Source organism: Chenopodium quinoa, unplaced genomic scaffold (genome assembly GCF_001683475.1).
Source record: "Chenopodium quinoa cultivar QQ74 unplaced genomic scaffold, ASM168347v1, whole genome shotgun sequence".
Taxonomy (NCBI): Eukaryota; Viridiplantae; Streptophyta; class Magnoliopsida; order Caryophyllales; family Amaranthaceae; genus Chenopodium; species Chenopodium quinoa.
The window spans coordinates 4,369,864-4,395,219 of record NW_018744593.1 but is presented as its reverse complement, the minus strand read 5'-3'; the positions used below and the strand labels follow the sequence as shown (position 1 = coordinate 4,395,219).

At 34.6% G+C, this 25,356-nt stretch overlaps 1 protein-coding gene across 2 annotated transcripts; it reads left to right on the top strand.

Annotated features, from left to right (window-relative positions):
- Nucleotides 1-1,196: 1,196 nt before the first annotated feature.
- Nucleotides 1,197-24,803, top strand: LOC110699693 (syndetin-like). Of its 2 annotated transcripts, XM_021877216.1 has the most exons (25): nucleotides 1,199-1,863; nucleotides 4,415-4,582; nucleotides 7,461-7,535; nucleotides 8,152-8,230; nucleotides 8,861-8,925; nucleotides 9,062-9,151; nucleotides 10,477-10,566; nucleotides 10,713-10,799; nucleotides 12,584-12,667; nucleotides 13,603-13,722; nucleotides 14,240-14,268; nucleotides 14,350-14,488; nucleotides 15,718-16,281; nucleotides 17,196-17,746; nucleotides 17,823-17,886; nucleotides 18,051-18,153; nucleotides 18,301-18,476; nucleotides 19,107-19,232; nucleotides 19,544-19,614; nucleotides 22,638-22,700; nucleotides 23,201-23,273; nucleotides 23,837-23,956; nucleotides 24,054-24,131; nucleotides 24,245-24,295; nucleotides 24,454-24,803. In XM_021877216.1, the coding sequence occupies exons 1-25, from the start codon at nucleotides 1,579-1,581 to the stop codon at nucleotides 24,562-24,564; spliced, it is 3,462 nt and encodes a 1,153-aa protein (XP_021732908.1). In that variant the 5' UTR covers nucleotides 1,199-1,578; the 3' UTR covers nucleotides 24,565-24,803. The 2 variants fall into 2 exon arrangements, with proteins under 2 accessions (XP_021732909.1, XP_021732908.1); XM_021877217.1 differs by lacking the exons at nucleotides 19,544-19,614; nucleotides 22,638-22,700; nucleotides 23,201-23,273; ... (2 more) ...; nucleotides 24,245-24,295; nucleotides 24,454-24,803 and having other exon boundaries at nucleotides 1,197-1,863; nucleotides 18,301-18,487; nucleotides 19,107-19,234.
- The last annotated feature ends 553 nt before the right edge of the window (nucleotides 24,804-25,356 follow it).

The window sequence follows — 25,356 nt, the reverse complement described above, 5'->3', positions numbered from 1 at the left end:
GCGCCATAGATTTTAAGAGTATTTCTCTACCATCCAGCTTTTAACAAGTATCTCTCTTTCGACCCCTTAATCTTTTTTCCACACACGGTCCTGAATAACCTGAAAACAACTTTCTTAGACCTACCAATGAATGTTGGTAATCCAAGATATTTTTCGTGCTCATCTAACCATGAAATGTAACTTCATTCGAAGAATATCCTGCATATTTGCACTCACGTTCCGGTTGAACAAGACCTCATATTTTTCCAGATTAGTTTTTTGGCCCGATGCGATTTCATAAGAAGTGAGAATATCCCAAGAAAGCATCAGCTTCTAGTTTACAAGCCCGCGTAAAGTGCAAGTTGTCATTCGAAAAAAATAAGTGGGATATAGGAACGACGCTTCTATAGATTTTGACTCCATGAACATTCATAGTGTATGAGACCACCTCCTCACCCACCAGGTGCCGATACTTTTTGTAGAATAGAGCCGATATCCCGTCAGGCCCTGGTGCCTTCATCGGGTGCATTTGCTTCAGCGCCTTTCGAACCTCCTCCACTATAAATGTTGCAGTTAAGCTTACATTCATTTCCCCAGTCACTCGGCTTTGGACTTTGTCGATCAAGAACATACTCCATATCAACATTGCCATTCGAAGCAAGCAAGCCTCTACTATTTCCTTTTATTCATTCTCATGGTCATCTTGCAATCCCATATTTTCCATAACCTAATTTATACTTGCTCACCAAGTTTGCTATGCTATTTCCTTTATTTTATTATTGTTTCTCAAGTAATTCCTTATCCTTCTAGTTTTCATATTTAATTCTACACTTATTTACCATAATTTTCACACTTTTACACCTATAAATACCCCTCTCTTAAACACCCAAAAACCCACACAAATGGTGGAAATGACTTTCATGCCCCCCATTATTGTTATGTATGAATAAAGGAGTTATAGCTTTGGGATTTCTCACAATAATTCCATCTTTCCATAGTGTCTCCCTAACTTTATTCACCTTTTTCATACATAAACCCACCTTATTATATTCTCTCCTACTTTATTTTACACTTACTTAGGTTTTTCAAATATTTCTTAAATTGTATAACTATATTTTATGACAGAATGAGTAAGAAAAAAAAAGGGAGGTAGGCTAATGCACGAACAATAAAATCAACACAAATTTTCATATGTGGCTGGCCACACGATGTGATTGGGGTTATTTGTTTAGAGGTTACTTAGGCGATTAGGAGGAACTCGATCAGCCAAGGATTACCTGGTCAGTGTTTTGGTACGTGTCTAGCCACACCAAAAATGCGATAAAATCAAATTAAAAGCTTTCACTAGGCAAAGGAGAAAAGAAAACAAAAAAAAAAAAAAAAAAAAATAAAAATCCCCAAATCGATTAAAAACAATAAAACAAAGAATAATAAAAATCACAGATCTGCAGCAGCAGCTTCTTCTTCTGTGAGTACAAGTTCGTCAAACATCACCAAACTCCCCAAAAAATATAAATCCAACTGACATTCAAATGACAATGTATAGAAATCCAATTTCTGAATCCCATGATTTTCGTTTTCTCTCTCCTCTGAACTGAAATGCAGCCAGGAATTGGAACTTCTTCATCATCTTCATCGCCATTTTCGTTGAGTCCTTTACCTTTCATTTACAGTATTAATGGCGAATTAAGCAATACCTCCGTTGAAGGTTTCGACAGTTCTAGGGTTTTTTTCTTGGCTTCTTTTTGGTTGTTTCGAGGCGTTGGTGGTGGTGGCAGTGGTGGTGGTTCAATGGATTTTTCTAAGGTTGGAGAGAAGATTCTGAGCTCGGTTCGCTCTGCTCGGTCTCTTGGTTTTCTACCGGCAGCATCCGATCGTCCCGAGGTTTGTTGTTTTCTGTCTGATTTTGATTTTTTTTGGGTTTATTGTGATAATGCGGTTAGGTTACCGTGATTAGAATTATTGGATGCCTTTTTTTATTTTATTTTTTTTAATTTTTTTTTTGTTGTTGTTATATTTTGTTATATACAAATTGATGTTCTGAATTGAGTTTATGAGATGGTGTAAAATTTTGATTTTATTTTTGGGTTTTGTTTGGTTGATATTTTGTGATGTTTGATGCAAAATCGTTTTTTTGGGCAATATTCAATCAATTTGGCCTTGGTGTGCCTCAATTGAGTTTTTGCGATTTAAAGATGGGAGTTGAATAAGGGGATAAAGTGGCAAATTTGATGTGATCAAATTCATCTGATACAGTCTATTAGCTGATCATAGCTGAGCAATCGGATTAGCTGAAGGTATACCTCGATTGAGTGTTTGTGATTTAGAGACGAATAAGGGGACAAAGTGGCAAATTTAATGTGATCAAACTAATCTGATAAGCACTATTAGCTGATCAGAGTTGATTAATAGGATTAGTTGATTAATCTCTGTTTGAGATTGAGATGCATGTTCAAGTCTAATAATGAGTGAATTAGCTTGCTTGAACATTTGTCGGAGGCAGATGAGGTTTTAGTGATTGGTTTTAGGCAATTGTTGCCTGAATTCCGTTGTACCACTAAGCAAAACTAAAATTAGAAATAGATCAAGCTTCAAAGTCCATTGCAATTACAGTTACCTTTTTTTTTCTCCCCCTGTTTTGATTAGCTTGGATTTCGGACAACATTATTTTTGTAGCACGTATTTGTACCCTAGATTACAATCAGAGATATATAATGCTAATTTTCTTAAGAATATGAAACAATATGATGGTAAGATTCCCTAGTTATCATAGGCCTTATGCTCTCTTAAACCTTATCTGCACCTCGTAAGCCTTAAGGACCAGTGCCATGCTTCGATTTTTTCAGTAGCTTACTAGCTATACTTGTTAAAATTTTAAAATAGCACTTTCCTAAGAACCTGCATGGTGTTACACATGCCATATGGTTATTTGAATTTGGAACTATTCGTCTTGCTTAGCCTTCTCTCTTTTGGAGTTGACCTATATCAACCCAAGGCCTTGTACTTAAATATTTTCCTACATTCAGGTAGTTTGGGCAACTTACTCCAAACATGTTGATAGGTTTATGGGTTTTTGCATCATCTTGAGAAGAATGGAATGATTATCCTTTCAGATTGAGTATGGGATGAAGCCATAGAGGTAAAAATATTGATGAACTTTAATTGAATTAGGTTTCAATGCTCATAGAGGGTGGCATCAAAACACTAAATCTCAATGCTCCATTGGCTCTTTTCTACTGTAGTTACATCTTCTGTTAAGGCATTGGACATGTCCAAGGTTTCTACAATGTCCTTTTACTCCTTTAGATACGTTTCTAAAGTTCTGAGAGTTGGAAGTAGAAGTCAAATTATACCCTTGAGCAAAAAGGCTTCATGTAAAAGATAATGCCTTCCCCCCTCCAAAAAGAAGCTGAGCTTTTCCTATTTTCATTTCTGCCTTCAGAAGCATGAGAAAGAACATAGACAAACTTGTGTTCTAGTAGTATAAGATCATATACTTATGCTACATAGTTGTATACATTATGTTATTGGCTCTAAAGAAGGCAATAGGCATCTACAAATTATATGGGTGAAAAAGGGGGGGGGGGAGGGTAGGGGAGGGCTATCATGATCATAAGACTACCTACATCCCTTTGTACTTATATGCCTTTTGAGGATCCTAATGGTGTGGCTTATGACATAGTCAAAAAGGATTTTTGATTAGTAGTGGGAGACAATAAGTTTTTTGTTTTGTTTGTTTTTTTTTGTTTTTTTCCCTGGGAGGTGGGGGGTATTTTCTGTTAAGTTTGAATCATATTTGTAGACCAAAGTAAGAAGGCTTGAGTTCTAGAGATTTGGTGATGACAATGAGTCAATGACTCTATGGCACGGTTGTATGGCTTTTTTGTCTTTTTCTTTTTTGGGAGGGGGGGGGGGGAGGGGGTGGGGGGAGAGAGGGTGTCTTCATCTGAAGAAATTACACAACATGCTTGAGGGGCATGATAAAATTCGACTTCCCTTGTAAGACTATTTAAGGTTTTAGGCTCCTCATATAGTGTGTTTCATTGCTTGGCAGCTAAAACAGGGGAGGGGGGGTCTTGATAGGAGAAGAACTCAAATGTTGTAGTCCCCTATCGTCTGATGGAATCTATGAGGATCTGACGAAGGTTTAGTGAATCACCTCATACTTTTCTAACTGTGATTGCTTTTTCCGTGGCACTCAAGTTTGTCTTTGTTCACAATTACTTGAGTTTAACTGGCAAAGTGTAAGTTGCTGAAAGACTTTTGAGTGATCTATATGAATTGAAAGATTGCTGCTTCTCCTTAAACTCGTCTTTCTAACATCCTCTTCTAGTTATTGGAAAGTGTTTGTTTCTAAGAGGTCTCCATGGGCATAGTTTTTCAGTGGCTGCAATTATTTTAACTAATTTTTCCATTGGTGTTTGGCTTTATGCAGGTTCCTGCCAGGGCAGAAGCAGCAGCAGCTGTTGCTCGAGCTCTTGCAACTCTACCCCCTGATCAGAGGTTAAGTCTCCCATCAAGTTCGGCCGAACTGAGTTCCATGTACGGAAGCAGATCTCATGATCCAGTTGTTGAGGAATTAGAAGAAGAATTTTATGAAGAGGTTTGTTGCTTCTCCGTTTTTTTAGTTCCCATTATTCTATTATTACCTCACGTTTCTTGTTGTGTATGTAGTAGAATGCCCGAGTCATTTTAGAATTTCACTGCAGTTTTCGTTAGTTTTTGTTTTCTTTACCCTTTTTTTTATACAATTAAATATGATTTTGACATTTCTTTCTGTTGAGAAAGTGGTATTCAAGTACTGGTCTATCTTGGGAATTTGGACATATGTAACTACTTGATTCTCTTTGATTTTGCATTTTCTTGTCTATTTTGATGCTTTCCTCTTGGACATCGAGGCTTCTATTTTGAGGAACTATTTTTTTTCTTTTTCTCCTCAAGGTTCATGGTGATGATGTGATAGAATGCAATAATAAACAAGTTATTTGAAGACCTCACTTTGTCACTCACTCACATTGTTACTGGAATTTTTCACTTAGACAAGATATGTGGTTTGGATTTTCTTTTGGAACAACAGTTGAATAAGATTGTAAAATAAAACATAACACTAGGCCTTTTATTTTGCTGGCCTAATTCTGTAAGCTTACTAGCCTAAAACGTTTTCTAAATAAAAATAAAATACTGAAATAATTGGGCGAACATTATTTGAAGATAACATATCCTAATGAATTTAGAAAACAAGCTGGAAATATAGAAGTTCAGCATTTTTAATCTAGGTAGGAACTTGTAGTTAGCTAAGTTATGAGCCAAAGCAAATCCACCCAACACCCCATACCCTTATCCTTTGCTGTCTAATTGTATTCTAAGAAAAAGGATAATCCAAACATAGCTAGCAATCAATTTGCAACATGATGAAATTTGCATAAGCTTGGAATGCTATGCTGCATTGGCTGGCTCCAGAACCTCATAGCAGTTGCAGCATTTCTGTGCCAGCGGATGCACATTCAGCCACTTTGCCAACACCAGCAACACCAAGAATGGGATGCTTCCAATCTTCCATTCTATGACCCTCCCCTCTAAATCTTCAAATATTATTTTTGAAAACAAATTAAGTTGTCGGCAACATGTTTGAGAGGCGTTGTTGGCGATAAGATGTCTACCCTTTCATGTCTGTGAGATCCTTGTAATTATTGTCTTTTTCCTTCCCATAGTCTTTTGTCTTCAATACGAGGAAAGAAGATGATACTTGAAATATTTGCTGGTTGGACAAGCTATGTGCATGTTGTAGTTGATAAGAATGACAGAGTTGGGCAGCTATGTGCATGTTGTAGTTGATAAGAATGACAGAGTTGGACAAGCTATGTGCATGTTGTAGTTGATAAGATGTCTACCCTTTCATATTGCTATCAAAGGTCTGTTGGGCAGCTTGAGCCTGAACTGCAGTGGATTCTGAAGATTTGCAGAAAGCCTAGACCTAAGAACAGATTGCTTGGAATGTGCTTTGCTGAATCAGTGTACCACATCTGGCTGCAGAGAAATGCTCTAATCTTTACAGGGCAATTAAAGCCTGCTGAAGTTGTGTTTCGAGACATTCTTTTTTCTGTAGCTTGTAGATGTTCAGCTAGAGACAGACAGTTGCTTATTGTGTAATCTTGTTTTGTCTGTGTAATGGGCTTTTGTTTGTTTGTTTGATCTTTTTTTCCATCTTGGTGAACCCTTCCTAGAAGGTGGCATCAATTGGAATGAGATCTTGGGTAGTTAGGGTGGAGTCTCCTAGGAACCCTTCCTAGAAGGTGGCCTAGGTTCTCCTTCCCTTAGTTTGTTTGGGGGCCTCTTTGTTTTTTTGGTGATTTCAACTTAGCTCATTGTAAGTTGTAATCTTTCCCCTTTTTGGTAATAAATCTCTCTATTTACCAAAAAAAAAAAAAAAAAGAATGACAGAGTTTGGTGCTTGCTTCTTTTTAAAATATAGATTGAGATCCAAATCCAAATATAATTTACATAAGAACCTCATATATGTGAAGGCTCTCGTAAGAAACCTTTCTGATGTGAGATCACTCTTTGTGTTCTAAATTTTTACTTATATGTTCTGAATTTTAAATTTGGTGCTCTAAATTTTTACTCACATATTCTAAATCTTAAATGAGTTAAATTAGTTGTTCTAAATTATTACTCACCTGTTTAAAATCTTAAATGAGTTGCTTTTAATTTTAATTTATATGTTCTAAATTTTAAATTGTGTGTCCTAAGATTTTTAATCATATGTTCTAAATTATTACTCATACTTGCCAAACTCTTACTCACATATGTTCTATATTTTAAATTAGGTGTTCTTAGTTTTTACTCACATATTCTAAATCTTAAATCAAATGTTCTAATAATCAGGGTTTTTAAATTTTACTCACATGTTTTAAATCTAAAATCAAATGTTCTAAATTTTTACTCATATGTATTAAATATTAAATTATGTGTTCTACTTATTTAATCAAATGATCTAAACTTTTAGTCGCATGTTCTAAATATTAGATCATTTCTCATATAAGTATGGATTCTCACATATGGGCCTATTCTCAGCTAATCCCACGTCGAGGTACTGTAGAAGTGCAAAATCCGATCCGAAATTCTATTGCTGTTCTTTTCCATATATATATATATGATGTGAATAGTGCAAAAGTTAATAGGTAGCTATTAAAGAAAAATAAACAGAGGGAACATCTAATAAAGGTTTATACCAAGAAATCAATTTAATGCTCGCATGATCAATTCTACGTCGATTCGCATCCCCTTGTGGGGGAATTTGATGTATCTTCACTCTATCTTACTCTGTATTCTATGTCTGTATTGGCTCTCTTCTGTTAGTTCTTTTAAAGAAACTTTTTGTATCTGATGATGGCTTCCAATTACATTATGAAATTTATTTACCTGAATGTATTGTTATTTAGTCAATTTTATGTGATATACTTTTGGTCGTATGTCGGCAGGATTTTGATCCAGTTATGTTTGTTCTGGAGCATATTCCCTCAGAAGACGATGAATTGGAACATTACGAAGCCAAGGTAAGACTTTGGTCGCTTAATGTTCTTATTTGTAACAATGCACATTGTTAAATACTAGATTTTGTCTGGCCTAGTTGCATCTGGCACACTGGGGCAACGAGTTTATTAAAAAGTGGTCTTTTGCTTCTGAGTTTTACTTCTGCCAGCATCAGTAATTTAATATATTTGGCATGGATGCGTTTATTAAAATGAGATCTGAAATATAGAGTAACAATGACCCAGATATTTATAGGTAGTATACAAATGTAGAAACTAATACTGTATATGGAAAATGATCAAATAATATGAAGTATACTGGAAAAGGCAACTTAGGTTATACAAAATGAGCACATCCGAGAGGAAGGTGTTAATTTTAATCAATAGTGTTTCACTTCCAATGAACCACCTCATTTTCACCCCTTTAAATATTTTGAACTTTAGCTTGCTTAGTTTCCAACGCGTCCTATAGAGAAGTGTAAAACATGTGTAGTTGTTATTGACACTATTTTTTCTTTTTTTATGACTTTGTCTTGATGTCACAGAAGATGATCTTTCATCTGAGCTGCCTGTAGTAAAATTGATGAATTCAGTTTTGCTAAGATTTCTTCTCTACTTGATTATTGTCTGTTCCTTTCAGGCTACTGTTAGGCTAGCCCAACTGGAGAAAATATCTGCACATTTATCCCGCCATGTCATGGAGCATCATGAAGAAATGGGTATGCTGTTTGTTATTTTTATTATTATTTTTGTTAGCATTTTCAAAAGAAGGTTAGCATAGGAAATGCGTATGTTAAGATGGATGTATGGGAACACCTTAAGGATAGAATTCGGAATTAAGGTATTTGGAAGAAGGTTAGAGTTGCAGATGTTGAGGATGAGTTAAGAGAGAGCTGGCACGTTAGTTTGGGCACGTGAGACATGATAGACCTTAAGCAATAGATGAACTGTTAAGGAAAGCTGAGAGTTGAGATTATGGCATTTTAGATGAAGTTGGGGATGCCAAACATGATTTGGATGGAGGGTATTAAGAATAATGTGAAGAATCTGGTTTGTAGGAGCATATAGCTGTTGATAGAATCATAGAAGTGAATGGAGGCAGAGTATCTCTGTTTGTGATGACCACTAGTGATAAAATCATGATTTATGCAGCCAACCCCATCTTATTGATATTAAGGCTTTAGCTTTGTTGTTTAGTTAGTAAATGAATTATAACTTGTCAATCATGTTAGTTCAGAGTTATGTATATCATCTGAGGCTGTTAGCGTAATAAACTTCTGCTATTTTGATTAATGATTTGGGTTAAAATTTATAGATTGATAATAGACTTGAAATGTCTTTGTTTCCAGTAAGGGGTATGCAGTTGGTCAGAGAATTGGAGAAGGACTTGAAGATTGCCACCGTGATCTGCATGGTATCCATTCGAATGCAGTGTTGAAAGTTCTTTTGATGTCTACTAGCATGTTAATTGCAGGGAGGGTCTATCATCAATTCAACTTTAGCATGTTGTGTGATTAAATGTATATTATATTGACTTTCTTGCAATACAGAATGGGAGGAGGCACCTGACTTCTTCTATGCATGAGGTTTCAAGGGATCTCATTGTTACAGAAAGTTCAAGAAAGAAGCAAGTTCTCTTGGTATTGACCTTTTCCATGCTGTATATATATATTATTTAGTCATCTCCATATAGTCCTAAAAGACCCTGCCGTTTGTGCTTTTGCATAAAACTTGGAGAGCCATCAGAGAATTGAATGAATTATAAAATGAGAACATGTGTATTTGTTTATCGATTTTTATTTATTTATTTATTTATTTATTTATTTATTAGTATGGAGTCTTGTGATTATAGAATTGGCACCCTCTTGGTATCTCTGTAAGGGGGTGTTTGGGAGTTAGGTTTGAGGGAAAAAGAGAGGTTTGAGAGGAAAGAGAGGTTTGACCAACTCAAAAAGCTAAATTGGGGTGTTTGGTAGCTAGAGGTTTGGAAGAGAGTTTTGGGATGAAAAAGCTCTTTTTCAAAAAGCTCATATTAGGAGCTTTTTGGAAGAGCTTATAGCTTTTTGGTTATTTTATCTCTGAAACAGCTAACAGCTAACCGCTACGTACCAAACAGTTTTACACAAACCGCTAATATAATCAGTTAGTCAAATCAGCTATCACAATCAGCTAGTCAAATCAGCTAACTCAATCAGCTAACCTCTAATAGCTAACAGCTAACTCCCAAACAGGGCCTAATACTCCCTCCGTCGCATAATACTTGGGACGTTGGGGTGGACACGTAGTTTAAGAAAACTACAAGTGGCTCCATTTAAAACATTTATTTATTATATAAAGGAATCTCTTTTTTATTTTTATATTATAAGAAAACAAAAAGTGAGGGAGGTGGGGGTAGTGAGGAGAGAGAATATAGGATTTAATTGGTTTTGGGGTTTGTGGTCCCAAAGAGAGTATAGGAAAATATTTTTTTATTAGTGGTCCCATTCCATATTTGGTAACGTGTCAAGTATTTTGGGACGGACGAAAATAGTAACTGTGTCAAGTATTGTGGGACGGAGGGAGTACTATTTTATCACTTGCTTTCTTTCTCTAGAATAGTCTCATTTTTGTTTTACAATGTCTCCGAAAAAGTTGCCAAATCTCTTAAAATAGGTATACTTGTGACTGTGTTTGGTTTCCTAAATACCCTTATCACACATAAGTTACGAAGAGACTCGATAGAGTGGGAATATTCCTATATCATAAAGGTTATTTATTTATTTATTTGTTTTTAAATTAGGGCTAGGGGGCAAGGTCACAATTAATTTTTACTGTGTCTTGAGATCAATGTTAAGGACTTTTCTCTATACTATGTTTGGGTTTATCGCTGAAATTTTATCAATATTTATTTTTTTTTTGTAAAAAGAAAGAGGCAAGCTGTAGTTATTTAGCTTACAGTGTCTTTTGCATCTGAACTATTTTGCAGGATGTGCTTCCAGTATTAACAGAAATCCTCCATGCTCTGGACATGCAGAAAGAGCTTGAAACACTTGTTGAGGAAGGGAATTTCTGTAAGGTTGACTTTCGTACAAATTTCACTGCTATTCTTCTGTGTCTAGATGGCTATAAATTCAGTCATCATTTACCTCATCATTATTGCTTCTGCTACAAGATTGTGTCCACTTAATTCTCAAATTCTCACCAAATACTGCCTGCTCGCAGGCATTTCAAGTACTTTCTGAATATTTGCAGCTTCTAGATACTCTTTCAGAGCTTTCAGCTATACAAGAAATGAGTCGCAGTGTTGAGGTAAATATTAATTTAGTCTGGTAGATTTTTTTACCTATGTGTTTAGTTGGATTTGGTGGTGGGAACATATGTTTTCCATATAAATGAAGTAGAAACTGCGAAAATACCATTATGCCTTCAAGTTTCTTCCTTAGTTTTTTTTGTGTTTCTCTGACACACCTCATCACCAATGCCGGATACATGTGACTTGTTTGGTAAGGTGTAAAGCCAGTAGTAAGCTTATACTTCCTCTGTTTTTTTTTTTTTTTTCACTTGTGACATTTCTACAAAGTCTTAAAATTATGTCGTAATTACATGAGATCTTGTCATATGTCTTAGTGTGTTCTTTATGAAAGCTTAATTCTTGTAATTTTTACAAATGCATAATTAAAGATATTAAGGGTTGAATTTATGCATTGCCAACCGTGAAAAATAGAAATGTTGCAAGTATAAAAAAGAGAAAGTATTGATTTATCTTGGGACTTCACGATATTTGACATCTTTTACTTCCACAGTTCCACTAGTTGCTTAGGTACTGATTGATAATTGATATGGTTCTTTGTATTGAAAATTAAATTTTGTTACACTTCTTTGATTATGTTGAACTATATTATGTCGTTTATGGATAGTCGTATAATTTAATGTGATTATTGTATTGTTGTATCCATATACATCTAGATTAAATGACACTTAGTTTCAATATAAATGTACCATATTCCTTTTTTATTTTTTTATTTATTGGAAATGTCATAATTATTGCACCTTTTCCTTATCTGGTAGGTATATTAGGATAAAAGACTATATTGTCCTCAAATTATCCTTTTATGTCCCCACTCCCATCTCTCTCTCCATCCTTGGAAGGGTAGTGTTGTCTTATTAACATTTTCTTTCCTCTTTCTTAAATGGAGGAAGTACACGAGAGAATAAACGTGGTAGTTGTAAAAGGTATTGAAACAATTCTTTGTATGCTGTAAATAAACTATGTTAATTCACTTTTAAAAACAACTTGGATGGTAAATTGATTCTACAATTTAAGCATTTCCATTTTTTCCTTATTGATTTTATAAGAATTATGGTTTCTTCTCTTTTGGTGAGTACTTAGGTAAAATTTTTCTTTATGTATTTTAAAAGGGAGAAAAAAGTGATTGAATAATGCCTGTATGTGATAGCATGATGTTCTTGTTTTTGTAATTAGTACTTCCTCCATTTTATAACACAAATGAAAAACTTCTTGTTTCCCGCTTGCCAATGCATGTTTTTAATCATTAATATCCTTAAAAATTAATAAAATATGATTTTTGGAAAGTATAAAATTTAAGCAAATCTAACAAGGCCTCACATGAATATGATTTTCCTTACAGAAAAATCACCAAAATAGAGATTGTGTACAGTGTGAATAGTGTAAATTTTAAGGTGTTTCATCTATAAAAACGGAAGATAAAGTTCTTAAAATAGTGTATTGGGACTTAATGCATGCAAATGATGAACCAAACAGCATTTGTTTCTTCATAAAACTATTTATTGATTTATTTTTTCAAATTTTTTATTTCTTCTTCTAATATAATCATGGATTTATGATGTTGCAGCCTTACTTCAACATTGTTGATGTGCATGTTGTTGCCTTATATTTTGTTGATGAAGGCTTCATGTTACACAAATAAACTCTTTAGATTTTGCTCTATAATTATTAACTCTAAAAGTAACTTATGTCTTTTATATGCTTTACAGTTTACTTGTGGCTTTGATAAAGAATGGTATGGTTTTCTTTTTTCTTCTTCTTCTTTTTTTTTTCCACGTATCAACAGGTTTGGTTGGGGAGCACTCTTCAGAAGCTGGATTCTTTATTGTTACAAGTTTGCCAGGATTTTAAAGAGGAGAAATATGTAACTGTACGTATATGTTTCTTTTCTCTTTATGGATCATTGAATTAATCTGTCATGTCATTTTTGTTTCCTGTCTTGTTATTAGCTGTTATCTGTGTATGGCATGTAGCAGCTTGTGGTTTTCTTCATTAAGCAAGTAAAATACCTTTCTAATTCAAGACTAATTCTAGAAGACCTGCTGATCTGTAGTTAAAATCTTTGGTACTGAAGGCCAATGAAGGAAGGCATCTCATCTTGGCCTTATGACCCTAGCCAAGTAAAGCCAATGAGGGCTTTCATGAGATACATAATGTGCTATCATATGATTATAGATGTAAAATTCTAAAAAGAATGGTTTGTTTTCATTGGCAAATTAAACCAATTTCGTTCCAAGATTCCTTGCCTCTTGTTGCTTGATTTCACCTTATCATTTACTACGCCCTCCTTTTTTTTTTTTTACTTGCTTCACTTTCCTTTTGCGGCCATATTCTTACTTGCTCCATTTCCTTCTTTGGGGACTTTTTACAATATTTTACTAATTTTCTCCCTACTAATGGTTTCATGTGGCTTTGGTAAAGAATGGTATGGTTTTATGCTTCATAGGTTCACACAAAATTATTTCCTTGTAAACTATTACACTCCAAAACCATTGAGTCCTAATTGATGGAGCGCTTGGCTGCTTGAGACCTCTAAACTGAAGTAGCTGTATGTTATAGCAAAGTACTTAACATTGTGATAATGATAAAAATAATCTGGTGGGATTTCTTTGTCCAGGTCATGAGGCTGACAAACTATTTTGCAAATTTTGTTTTCTTTTGAGGACTTTGCTTTCCTTCCTTTTGTTTCAATTATTTTTCTTTTTAATTTCTCCTACATTGTGTATTTTGTCACTGATACTATACTCTTGATTTTAATATATACTCTCCGACCTTAACTGTATCTAGTTTTATCATATATTGTAGGTGGTTGATGCTTATGCATTGATTGGGGATGTTTCTGGTCTTGCTGAAAAGATACAGAGCTTTTTCATGCAGGAAGTACTTTCAGAAACTCATTCTGTACTAAAGACTACAGTTCAAGAGGTAATGACTCTTAGAGTTGAATATTGAATATGTTTCTCAACATTTCTGATGTGGTCACTCTCATGTCTCAAAGATTTCAAATTAATAACTTGAAGAACTACTTCTGTGTTGGTTGGATTCTATCCTCTGGTTCTTTGTAACACCCCTTGTTAAAAAATTTTGTTAGCTATTGCAAATATAAAACATATATACAATTGAGTTTTTCTTGTAATGTGTTTTCTAAATCATTACTTGCATTTTTTTAATATAAATTCCATAAGATAGTGGGCCTCTAGTGAGCTAGGCCTATCACAAATTGCCAAATAACTCGAGTAGACAAAGACATATAAGAAGAGCCGGAGGGATAAGAGGGTGAGGTAGCATCCTCATGTACCCAGTGGACTGTTTCCCTTACTCTTATGTGTAGAAACATGAAAGTGCATTCAGTTGTAGGTTTCTGGTTTCAATTTTTTCTATTCAGGTTTTTTTATTTTTCGTGATTGAAGGGTATGTTTATTTAGATAACTAATTTTGGCAGGATCTGGATACAGACAGTCTTCAATATAGGTAAGTAGTCTTTATCAAGTCACTTTCTGTTTTTGTGTTTTCTGCTTAAAGTTCTGATGTGCTACCTACTTGCTTATTCAGTTCGAGACTTACCTACAGCGACCTATGTCTCCAGATACCAGAATCTAAGTTCCGACAGTGTCTGCTAAGAACACTAGCTGTACTTTTTAGGCTGATGTGTTCTTATCATGCTATAATGAGTTTCCAGACAGAGAACGAGGTAAACCTTCTGCAAATAGTGATGTCTGTTTTCTAATCACAAACTTCAACTCTTTAGCTGCATGTGTCATGTACTATCTTGCCTCCCTGCTTTCTAATCATTGCCTACCCTTAAAGAACTTGCATACATTCTGGATCAATTTAAATTTTGTGATTGATCATATTTTCTAGCATATGTACATAATTACCTGTACAATGATTGCTCACCTTAATCTTGTGACTAAATAGGATTTCTTAAAAATTTTCCCACTTTAAAGTTATGAAGGTTGTATTGATTGAGGAATAAAGTAATGAAATGAAGACATCCATATCTTTCTCTGTCTCTCTCTTAAGAAAAAAAAAAAAAAAAAATTCAAACAAATTATTTCACAAAGTTTTCTCTATTTCTTTATGGATAATTGGATCAGTTGATAATAAATATAGAGATTGTAGACAGATTTTCTACAATAGCTATCTTTAATTTTTCATATATATAGGAATACATTTCTATTTTTTCTGTTGGGGAAGAATAAGTAGTATTCTGTCCAATTTTCATTCAATATCACACGTTAATGTGTGGTGCATTAATTTAAAAGCCCTCAAATCCAGTATGAAATGTCAAATTAGTGAAGCATCTTTCTTATACTTATATATATATATATACCAAATAATTAATTAGGGTGAAAACAAAGGCAAAAATATAATACTTGCATTAGATACTCGAATGTTTTGCACAATCAATTTTTTCTATGATATAATACGCCTGATAGTATGAACAACAGGGGGTTATTTATTATCAGTTCATCTATTAAACGGGAACTGTAGTTTGCTGTAGTTGGCTAGTTGCTATATACTCCATCGTTCTGTATAGAACTCCCATCGTTCTGTTTCTGGCTGTTTCAACCTGCACATGAAACAATACTTCTGCTTTTTTTATTTTTTATTTTTTTTTATTATAAAAGTTTCCTTTTCTTTTCTTCTTTGGTCATTGGATTAGTAAAATGGCTTTTTAATTTTATTGTACTTCCTCCCTTTTAAAAATTGCACCATTTGCTTTAGGCACAAGATATAAGAATTGGAGTAAAAGGTGAGGATACCAAAAATGCCCATGTGACTACAGACAAAGCAGAGAGAGAAAATGGTGCAATTAAAAAAAAAAAAAAAAAGAGGAAGTAACTGACACAAAATAATTTTGTTTGATGTCTGCTCTTTGACGTACATGTTTATAATTTGCTGAGAATTTTGTTTCAGTTTCCTGTTTCCAGGGTGCAAGATAACTCGATTGAGCAATTTGACAATTCTCAGAAACCGGTAGAGGTACAACCAATGAGTTTAGGTTCAGGAACTTATGAGGATAGAGTAGATAATGGATCTTCAGTTGCCGCTGCTGAGATATTGGAGCGTTCTTCTACTGGTGAATATGCAAGCAGAAGTTCTACTGATGCTTCTGGTACTAATGGCTCCCTTCCTGAAAATTCCAACTTGTCTAATTTGCCACTGGATGATGATGCTGTGTCCAATAGTGGATCTCCTTGGTATGAACTGCGAAGGGATGCGACAGCTCTTGTTTCTCAGTCTCTTCAGAGGGGATGTAAAAATTTTTGGCAGCTTATGACAAGTCGTGTATCAGTATTGCTTTCATCAGCTGCATTTTGTTCGACAAGCATTCACCAATTTCTCAAAAATTATGAGGATTTAAATGTATATGTTTTAGCTGGGGAATCATTCTGTGGTGCTGAAGCTTCTGAATTCAGGAAAAAACTGAAGGCTGCATGTGAAAATTACTTTAGTAACTTTCATAAGCAGAATATATATGTAAGTTTGCTCTCACATGAATTTTTTTTCCTCAAGTATAAATCACCAAAAATAGAGAAAGTAGACTAGTAGAGTATGCTAGCAGTTTAAAAAACAAAGTGTTTCTCTAAGAAAACAGAGGAAAGAGGGTGTATAATTCAAATGATTCTTATGTATACTCCCTCCATCCCAAAATTAAACTCCACATTACTATGTTTGGATGTCCCAAATGATGTAATAAACATCCTCTTACCCTCTAAGTTATAGACAATGCTTTAAAGAGTTTAGACCACTTTCTGGACTTGGAACTTTACCCTAAGTTATTTTTTTGGCCTGAATTTACAGAGTTGATGTATAATGAGAGAGACAAGGAAATGCAGTATATTGAAATAGGACAAAGAATTGATAGGATATCTTTTGCAGTTTTTTTTTTATTTTTTTTGACAAGATCTTTCGTAATTGTAATTTGTCTAGCATACCTTTTACATGGTCAAATGATGAAATGTGGAAACTTTGAAAAATGGGTTGCATCAAAGAGCAGGTTATGTGTTGTATTAAAGCTGTTAAAATGGTAATACTTCCGTGCTTTTGTGTAACTTTTTGCAAGGGTATGTCTATGGTTCCTTACTTCATATATGTTTTCTCATGTCAACTATAAAGACACCTTGTCCATGGATTGTACTTTTCTTTCACATATACATTGAAAAATATATGTGAAAGAAAAGTACAATCTGTGGATGTACTTTTCCTTAGCATATTTTTTAATCCAAGAAATTAGGCTGTTCCCTGCATGTAAATCACATTGTTCAAATGTTTACGTAATTGCTTTCAGGGTAGAACTTTTTCTCTTTTAATGTCCTTTAATTATATATACTCTGACACTCTGTATGATTGTGCTCTCTATGCTGCAATGATTCATTTTGCCATATTTTCAGGCACTAAAGATGGTTTTGGAAAAGGAAAGTTGGCAGAAATTGCCCCGTGATGCTATTCAAGTAGTCAGTTTTGCTGGTCTTGTTGGTGATGGAGCACCTTTAATTTCTTCCTTAGATTTTGGCTCAATGAATGCTGGGCTACATCATTCTAACAAATTAGTGCCTTCTGGTGAATTTGGGTCTCGAAAGAGTGGATTTTCTCACTGGATTAAAACTGGAAACCCTTTCTTAATGAAAGTTTCATCTCCTACAAACTGTCATACATCATCTCCATTTGTTGACGGAACATCAGGTTCTGTAGAACCTGATAATTCAGCTACCAGATCTTATACTACTGAGAAGGCTACTCATGTTGAAATTAACATAAATCATTCCAATGGTCGGGCTTCTATTCTAGACGATGAAAACGAAGATCTTCTTGCTGACTTCATTGATGAAGATAGTCAACTCCCCAGCCGAATATCTAAACCTCACCTTCTGCGCAATCACTCTTCACAATGGAGAGATGATGAGGCTGCAGCACAAACAGGATCTTCACTTTGTCTCTTGAGGTAAATATAAGTTTGTCTTGAGATTTTGAAACATGCAGACATAAAAGATGCACTTTGCTAAGCTTAACTTATACAGGTTCATGGACAAATATGCTAGGCTTATGCAGAAGTTAGGAATTGTTAACGTTGAATTATTCAAGGCAAGTACATCCATGTCTGTAGATTTGCTCCATTGATAAACTATGTAATTCTAGGCTTTGAAAATCTTCAGCTTTTCTTTTGTGTTTTGTTTTTCTGTATTCATTTTTCTTTTGTTTTAAAGTTTTAATTAATACTTTTTGTTTCACATGGTTACCTTTTGTAGGGATTATGCCAATTTTTTGAGATCTATTATTACTTTGTCTTTGACACATTTGGCCATCAAGACAGCTATGCAAACGGAAAAGGTGATGCTGAGACTCTTAATTGTAAGTTTCTGCTTTCTATATTGTTTCCTAAATTATTCAATGTCCATCTTGAAGATTACCATTCCTCATCTTCTCCAGTGCCTTTAGTTTTATGACTTTTATCATGTGTCAAGTAACTCAGGTCATTCTTATTGGTACGGTTTGCAGATCGTCTGAAGACAGCTGTTAACAGAATAACTCAAGACTGTGAACAATGGTTAAAGCCTAATCTGCTTTATTCTTCAATGTCGATGCCTGTGTCTCTAAATTCATCATCCAAAAACATGGATCTTACACCTACAGTTCCTCCGGGCACAAATTTCGGCCAATCTCCGGGACTCAAGGTGTTTGCTTAGTAGGGCCACTAATCTTTTATCATTGTTTATGTATATTCCTGTGGCTGAAATTGAGAAGATGCACAAACAAGTTTCTAATTCCTCACATACCACCTCCACATCATTAGGGGTTGGGGGATCCTCTATTAAGGTTGTTGGCTGAAAAATAATAAGACGTTTTCAATTACACTGTGAATTTGTATTAAACATAGATGACATATAGCTCCTAGAATTCTTCCATTTTAGGTAAATCATCTCTAGCCTTAAGGTTAGATGTCCCAAGTCTCAGTTGTACCGTGAACACTTTATCTTGTTCTCTGCTGTGAACTGAAGTTTCAAACTCATTGTGGTCTGTGGTGCTATTGTTTTTCTCTCTAGCCTTGTTATGGATTAGAAGGTTGTTGTACTATTAGATTTCTGTATTGTTAAGGGCTTCACTCTGAGCATTGTCAGGTTTCTTAACTGCTCATATGTCTTTCTGTATACACCCTAGATTTGTTATTCTGTTTTGTATTGCCGTGTCATATCATGAACGTAGCCTGTCTGAATGTACTATGTCTGTAAATGATACATGTTTCTGTCCAAAAGACAATCTGCAGTTTGCATTTCTGTTAAAAGAGTGGTCCTTTTGATGTGCAGGAAACTTGTGCAGCTGTTGATACAGTATCTCTTGTTGTGTGCATATTGCGTAGATCAAAGGCTCATCTTCAGTCCATGCTTTTGCAAAATAATCCAACTGTAGTTGAAGATTTTTTTGTGTTTCTGGTATGGAATTTTCTGTTCCACAAGCAGCTTGAACAGAGATTGATCTTAATACGCTTTATAAACATATTGTTGCTACATGATGGCTTAAATTTTATTTTTTATTTTAAACTTGTGTCACAATGATCTGTAAAATCTGGACATCTTTTTATCAGCAATTTGATAACATGAACCTTATTGCGAAATCCTCACCTTCTCATTTGCTGCTTAAAATGATTATAAGTTCATCTCTAGTAGTTTTCAATATATTGTCGGCATCTAATTTTCTTAGTGACTTCTGTATAATTGATTATGATATGATATATTTAATCCAGGTTGATTCTGTTCCAGACCTCACAGAGCACATCTATAGAACAACTGCAAGATCGCTTCTTCACATTAATGGGTAAGACATTCAGTAATTTTAAAATTTTTAACTAGTAGACCTCTAAGTGTATTATTTAGATAAGTTATTGTGTTTTGCTCAGTTGGCCTTGATAAATGTATGGCAAGTTCTTGTTATCAGTAGTGTCTTTGATTACTTTATATTTTTGGGTGTTGGGGGATGAATTGTTAGGGATAATTACTTTGCTAATAATTTGATTAGTGACATGGAAATGGAATCATTGCATAAGCGATGTCTCCTTAAAAAGTACTGAGGAACAAGTATTAGTTCTGTAATTACCAGTGAAGGTATGTGTTGTCTGAAAGTCTAAAACTACTGCATGCTTGGACTCCACTTCGAGGCTTCAGTAGGGTTTGGATGCAAACAGCTTTATCCCTGAAAAAGCAGAGATTTGGTTTTCAAAATCTGTAAAGATACATAACTTTAGAATATGTATTGCAAATTAAATTGGACTCTTCTAAATGAACTATTGCTGTTAGATCCAAGACTCGTGAATTTTGTAAAATATAGGCATCTGGAACTTGTTTTAAAAAGCTAGCCTTAGGCGCACATAGGCGCAAGGCAAAATCAGGCTGGAGAGTTTCGCCTTAGGTCTGTGAGGTGCAAAGACCTACAAAAGGCACGCGCCTATGTGCTATTTTCTGGGCTGCTTCCTGCGCGCCTTAGGGCCTTATGTTCGCCTGATATAGTAAGGCGTCAATAGCTAATGTGTAAGATAATCTATTTAAATAGAGGAGAGAGAAACCCCATATCCCCCAATTCCATTTGAATTTTGAAGAAACCCATATTCTATTTTCAGACTTTTTTAAATAGGAATTAATGTATTTATTTTTTTATATTAATAAAGTGCCCCTTGCCTACAAAAGGTGTGCGCCTTCGTCCTTCGCCTTGCTCCTAGGCTTTAATGAATTATGTACACAACGCACTGGTGGCCCTTGTGCCCTTTAAAAGTAAGATCTGGAAGCATGAATGTAGTGTAATTTGATGGGATATCTGATATATATATATATATATATATATATATATATATATATATATATATATATATATATATATATATATATATATATGTATATATAACTTCCACTAGGTCAAACCTGTTCCATGCTTTACTTGCAACACACCGCTTTGGCATGCACTTTAAGGGAGATATTAGACTAACGGACAAATTAATTGACAATTTTACAATCGATAAGAAGAAAGTGATAAGTTGCTACGGTATAAATCTTATAGCTTAATTCGTCTGTTTACTTAGTCTAATCACTTCCTCTCATAGCGTGTCAAAAAGGTGTGTTGCAAGTATAAAAAAAAATGGAGGAAGTATTGGTGTCGCAAATCATGTTTAGACAAATAATTATTGTTAATATGACCCAAGCTCAATATTCCATTCCTTTTTGGATAGCAAATCCAATGCAAGCTTAGGAGGGATTTTAGGTATAGATATCATCATCATCCTTGATATTGTATGCATGTGGGGCATTCATGTGCTGTGATGTTTTATTTATTTATTTTCAATTTTTTTATATTTTGAAACAAATTTAAATTGTCTAATGACTAAGTCTTGTGGAAGCTAAGATTGAAGAAGAATATTGCTGGAGCCAGATGAAGATACTTCTTTTGCTCTGCATATAAGTTAGCATGCACTTGTTTGTATTGATTTGTGATTGAAAATGCAGAGAGTTGGGTGGATGGGTGTGGGTCCTTGTTTGGAAAATAAAGAGAAACTTGACATGAGTAGCTGAAAAGTTATATGAGGACATTATTGAAAAATGCGAGGTGTTAACGAGGTAGTATAAGCTTAGACTAATGAAGAATAATGTTGGCTTGTTATATTGCTGCCCTTTTATTTAATTGTATTGTTTACATCACTTGATTATTGTTGTGAATGCTGGTTGTTAGAATACTGGATTAACATGGAGAGAGATTTACTGTGGTAACATTTAACTTTATGTCTGAATTTTTTTTCTAAGATGCTTATAATGGCATTAAGAGTTGGGTCCACCGGGATCATTTTGGGAACAATATTCAAAGTTTATTGCTATGAATTAACTTAGCTTAGACAACATTAATGGTAGTAATTAAGTGTTTTGATTAATCAAATGTAATTGTGAAGTTAAGGATTTTCAAGCTATTGAGAGGCTCGATACTCTCCCAATTAAACACTCTTAAAGCCAATCATAACTCTCATAATATATTACACATCTTACCTCTGCCAATACTGTTCTACCTATAGAGCTTCCATCCTAACTTACTAGCTACATTACTCTTCAAGCCACTAATAACCATTGTATATAATACTACTGCCTTAAATGCCCTTCTCCCTTATATTGATGCTTAGCATTTTCTGTTGAACATTAACTTTATGTCATCTTCATTTCTATTATTTCTGAACCAACATGTTAGAAGCCATGATGAGTTAATTACAGGAAGACTAGATAAGTATATAAAGGCATTTAACAGCAATTGGATCAGCTACTTAGCAATTTTTAAAGTTATATTACAAGAAAGCATCATATTGAGATAATGTATGGACTTCTCCTTGCTATATATCTTACTTTAGCTTTTTGGTGATTTGATTGATTTTTGAAAATAAGTTATGCAAGCACACAAGTTTTATATTGATAATGTTTTTCAAGGTAGTTTTCATTATATGGCTCAAAAGTTGACTGTAAAACATAATTCTTAGGGTTTCAAAAGTCCTTGTGTGTTCACATGTCATCTACCGTACACAACTGACTTGACCCCCCCCCCCCTTAAGAATAAACACACATTATCAGAGCATATAAATTTTTTTTCATCGGGCATTGTGGGGGGAACAGGGGGGACAATATGAGTCTGTCCCCATTCTCCGAACACATGCTAACCGAGGTGGAATTTTCCATTCAGGAGCCTCAGGGCCATCATTAATTGCCTGAATCTTCTTTGCTATGGCTGTAGTATATCAATGTATTTATGCTTACTTTAGTGTTGTGTGCACATATATTCTTTCATCATTAGCTTTATTCACTGCAAATGTTTTCTAGGTATGTTGAGCGTATCGCCAATGCTAAATGGGAAGTTAAAGAGCTTGGAATGGAGCACAATGGGTAAGTTTATTTATTTATTTAATTTGAATAGAGTTTGTCTCAGTTGATACTTGATTTAGCATTACTGATTTACTTCTTTTGCTTTCGCCTTTTTTTTTTTTGTTAAATTTTTTCACATCCTAAGGCAAACCCCATCTTTAGGCTTTAGCTCCTTAAAAATAAAAATAAAAAGCTGAAAAAGTGGGGAATACCTGAAATGTGAGTTTTGGAGGATGCAATTTGGAGTTAAAGAATATTAAGCTTCACTTATTAACCGATTCAAACCTCAGTTGACTTACATGTCCATAACCTAAAGTCTTTTTCTGAAGCTCCATCTTTGCCCCATTTTCCAAAATCATGGGCTGCAGAATTCAACGTACTGATAGTAGTATTTATCACGAGGCTGTATTACAGTGTACTAAAACCCTATAACCTGTGGAAATGCATATAATTGATGAACTTGATGCTCAAGCATTTCAAAATCACTGCAAGCAGTCTGATGGTTTTTCTTACATGAACAGTTATGTTGATTTGCTTTTGGGAGAGTTCAAACACTTCAGGACAAGGCTTGCTCATGCGGGAATTCACAAGGAGGTAATTACTTGCAACTAGTTTAATTACTCCATTGAATTTTTTTTTTGTATAGATAAGGCTGATGAGCATTCTCGTGGGATTAAGGCATCCTGTGATTACTGGGTTTGAATTTAGCATTCACCATTTTGTAATTTGTATTAGTCATAATCATACTAGTGTCATGTTGTGTATTATGCTCATTCAGGAATCTTGATTCTTTCACCAACATAATCTGTAGCTTCATAGTACAAATATCACTTTATTATGTCAAAAATGTGGTTTGGGGATTGAGAGAATGAGAGGAATTAAGTGATCTTTGAGCTCACCTGGGAGGAAGAAATAAAAACTAGGAGGAAAATGAAAATGTAATTTTCTAAGGTGTGATTGTACTTGCATAGGAATCAAACTTTCAGCTAGGAATATTTATAACTTTTTAAGTTAAAGAAAATTTTAAATGTGGTTTAACTGCTGTAGTGGCCTGTAATTTGTTATTGCGAGTGGTTCCTTCAGGGCTATAAATAAAATTTTCTGGTATGACTACATTTGAACAAATTTTTTTTATTTTTTTTTCCTCCTACTAGCAGGTTCAAGAACTTCTTTTAGAATATGGTGTTGAAATTGTAGCAGACACACTTGTTGAGGGACTATCACGTGTAAAAAGGTGTACTGATGAAGGCCGAGCTCTAATGTCATTGGATCTACAGGTTTTCTTCACAATTTCTGTGCAATTCAGATGCTGTTTGTTTACAATTTTTATCCTCCCTGTGTTTAATTAATCCTATTCGACTTATGTGTTTTCAGGTGTTAATTAATGGACTTCAGCACTTTGTGTCTAAAGATGTAAAACCAAAAATGCACGTAGTTGAGACATTCATCAAGGTAAGAATATGTTTGCATGTTGTTACAAATTTATAGGTGAAAATTAGTTTGGGGGTAGCCTTTATTTGTTATTGGTTTTATTTATTTATTTATTTATCTATTGTTTTTTATAGGCCTACTACCTTCCAGAAACTGAGTATGTTTATTGGGCTCGTGCACACCCGGTATGTAAAACTATGGGTTTTTTTTTTCCCCTAATGTATTCTTCTGCTTATTTCTGTGTGTCTGTCGGTCATCGTGAATAATTGGTAAATATAAGTGAATGCATTGTCATATTCATTTATCTTACATCAAGTTGTATTCTTCTGATTATTGTCTCCAGGAATATACTAAAAGTCAAGTTGTAGGGTTGGTTAACCTTGTAGCAACTATGAAAAGTTGGAAGAGAAAAACGAGACTGGAAGTTATTGAGAAGATAGAGTCATCTGCATGATTGAGTTGGACACAATGTTAGGGTTTTCTGTATTTAATCGTCTTGTTTTTTTGGAATGTAAATTGGATAGTATTTTATCTTCAATTTTTCTGTAGATAGAAGCTTGTACATCATGTAATTTCCATTTTGTAATATATGGTGGTGGTTTGGAATCACCCCTTATGAAAGCACAAACAGGTACTATGTAATTTCGGATCACATTGAATATCACTAAGCATATAATAGAAATATTTTCCACATTTCTCGTGCATATTCAGCGATGTCTGTGTACACTGGTGACCTGGTGTTCCCTTCATTTTGATAGTTACTCGATATTGTAACATCATGTGATGGTGCAATTAGATAGTTTTAGATTCAGATATGAATAAGAAAGCGAGACCTTGAAAATTGGTTAAAATTCCAGTCAAATAAACGAGAATTTCATAGCAAAAGTTTACCAATTTGAACGACAATGCAGTAATATGAAATTCCCCAAAAACGAAAGCAAACACCTTATACAGTTTCTACTAATTGTGAATTTGAGATTGCCAGTGTGCAAGCCACCATGCAGGTGGGTTGGCCAGGCACAAACACTGGGTGGCTCATCCTGAACACTAGGCACGACCATTGAGTCATTACACGAGCCAATGGCCAAGTTCACATATTTTCCTGGAGTTGGAACATATCTAAGTATCAGGCACATCAAGGTTGATTGTTTCAGACATGGGGACGCGATCCAAAATTGGACACGCGTGCGGGGGGCACGCCATAATGGAAGGATAACTATCGTCGCATAGGACCTATTGGCAAGGA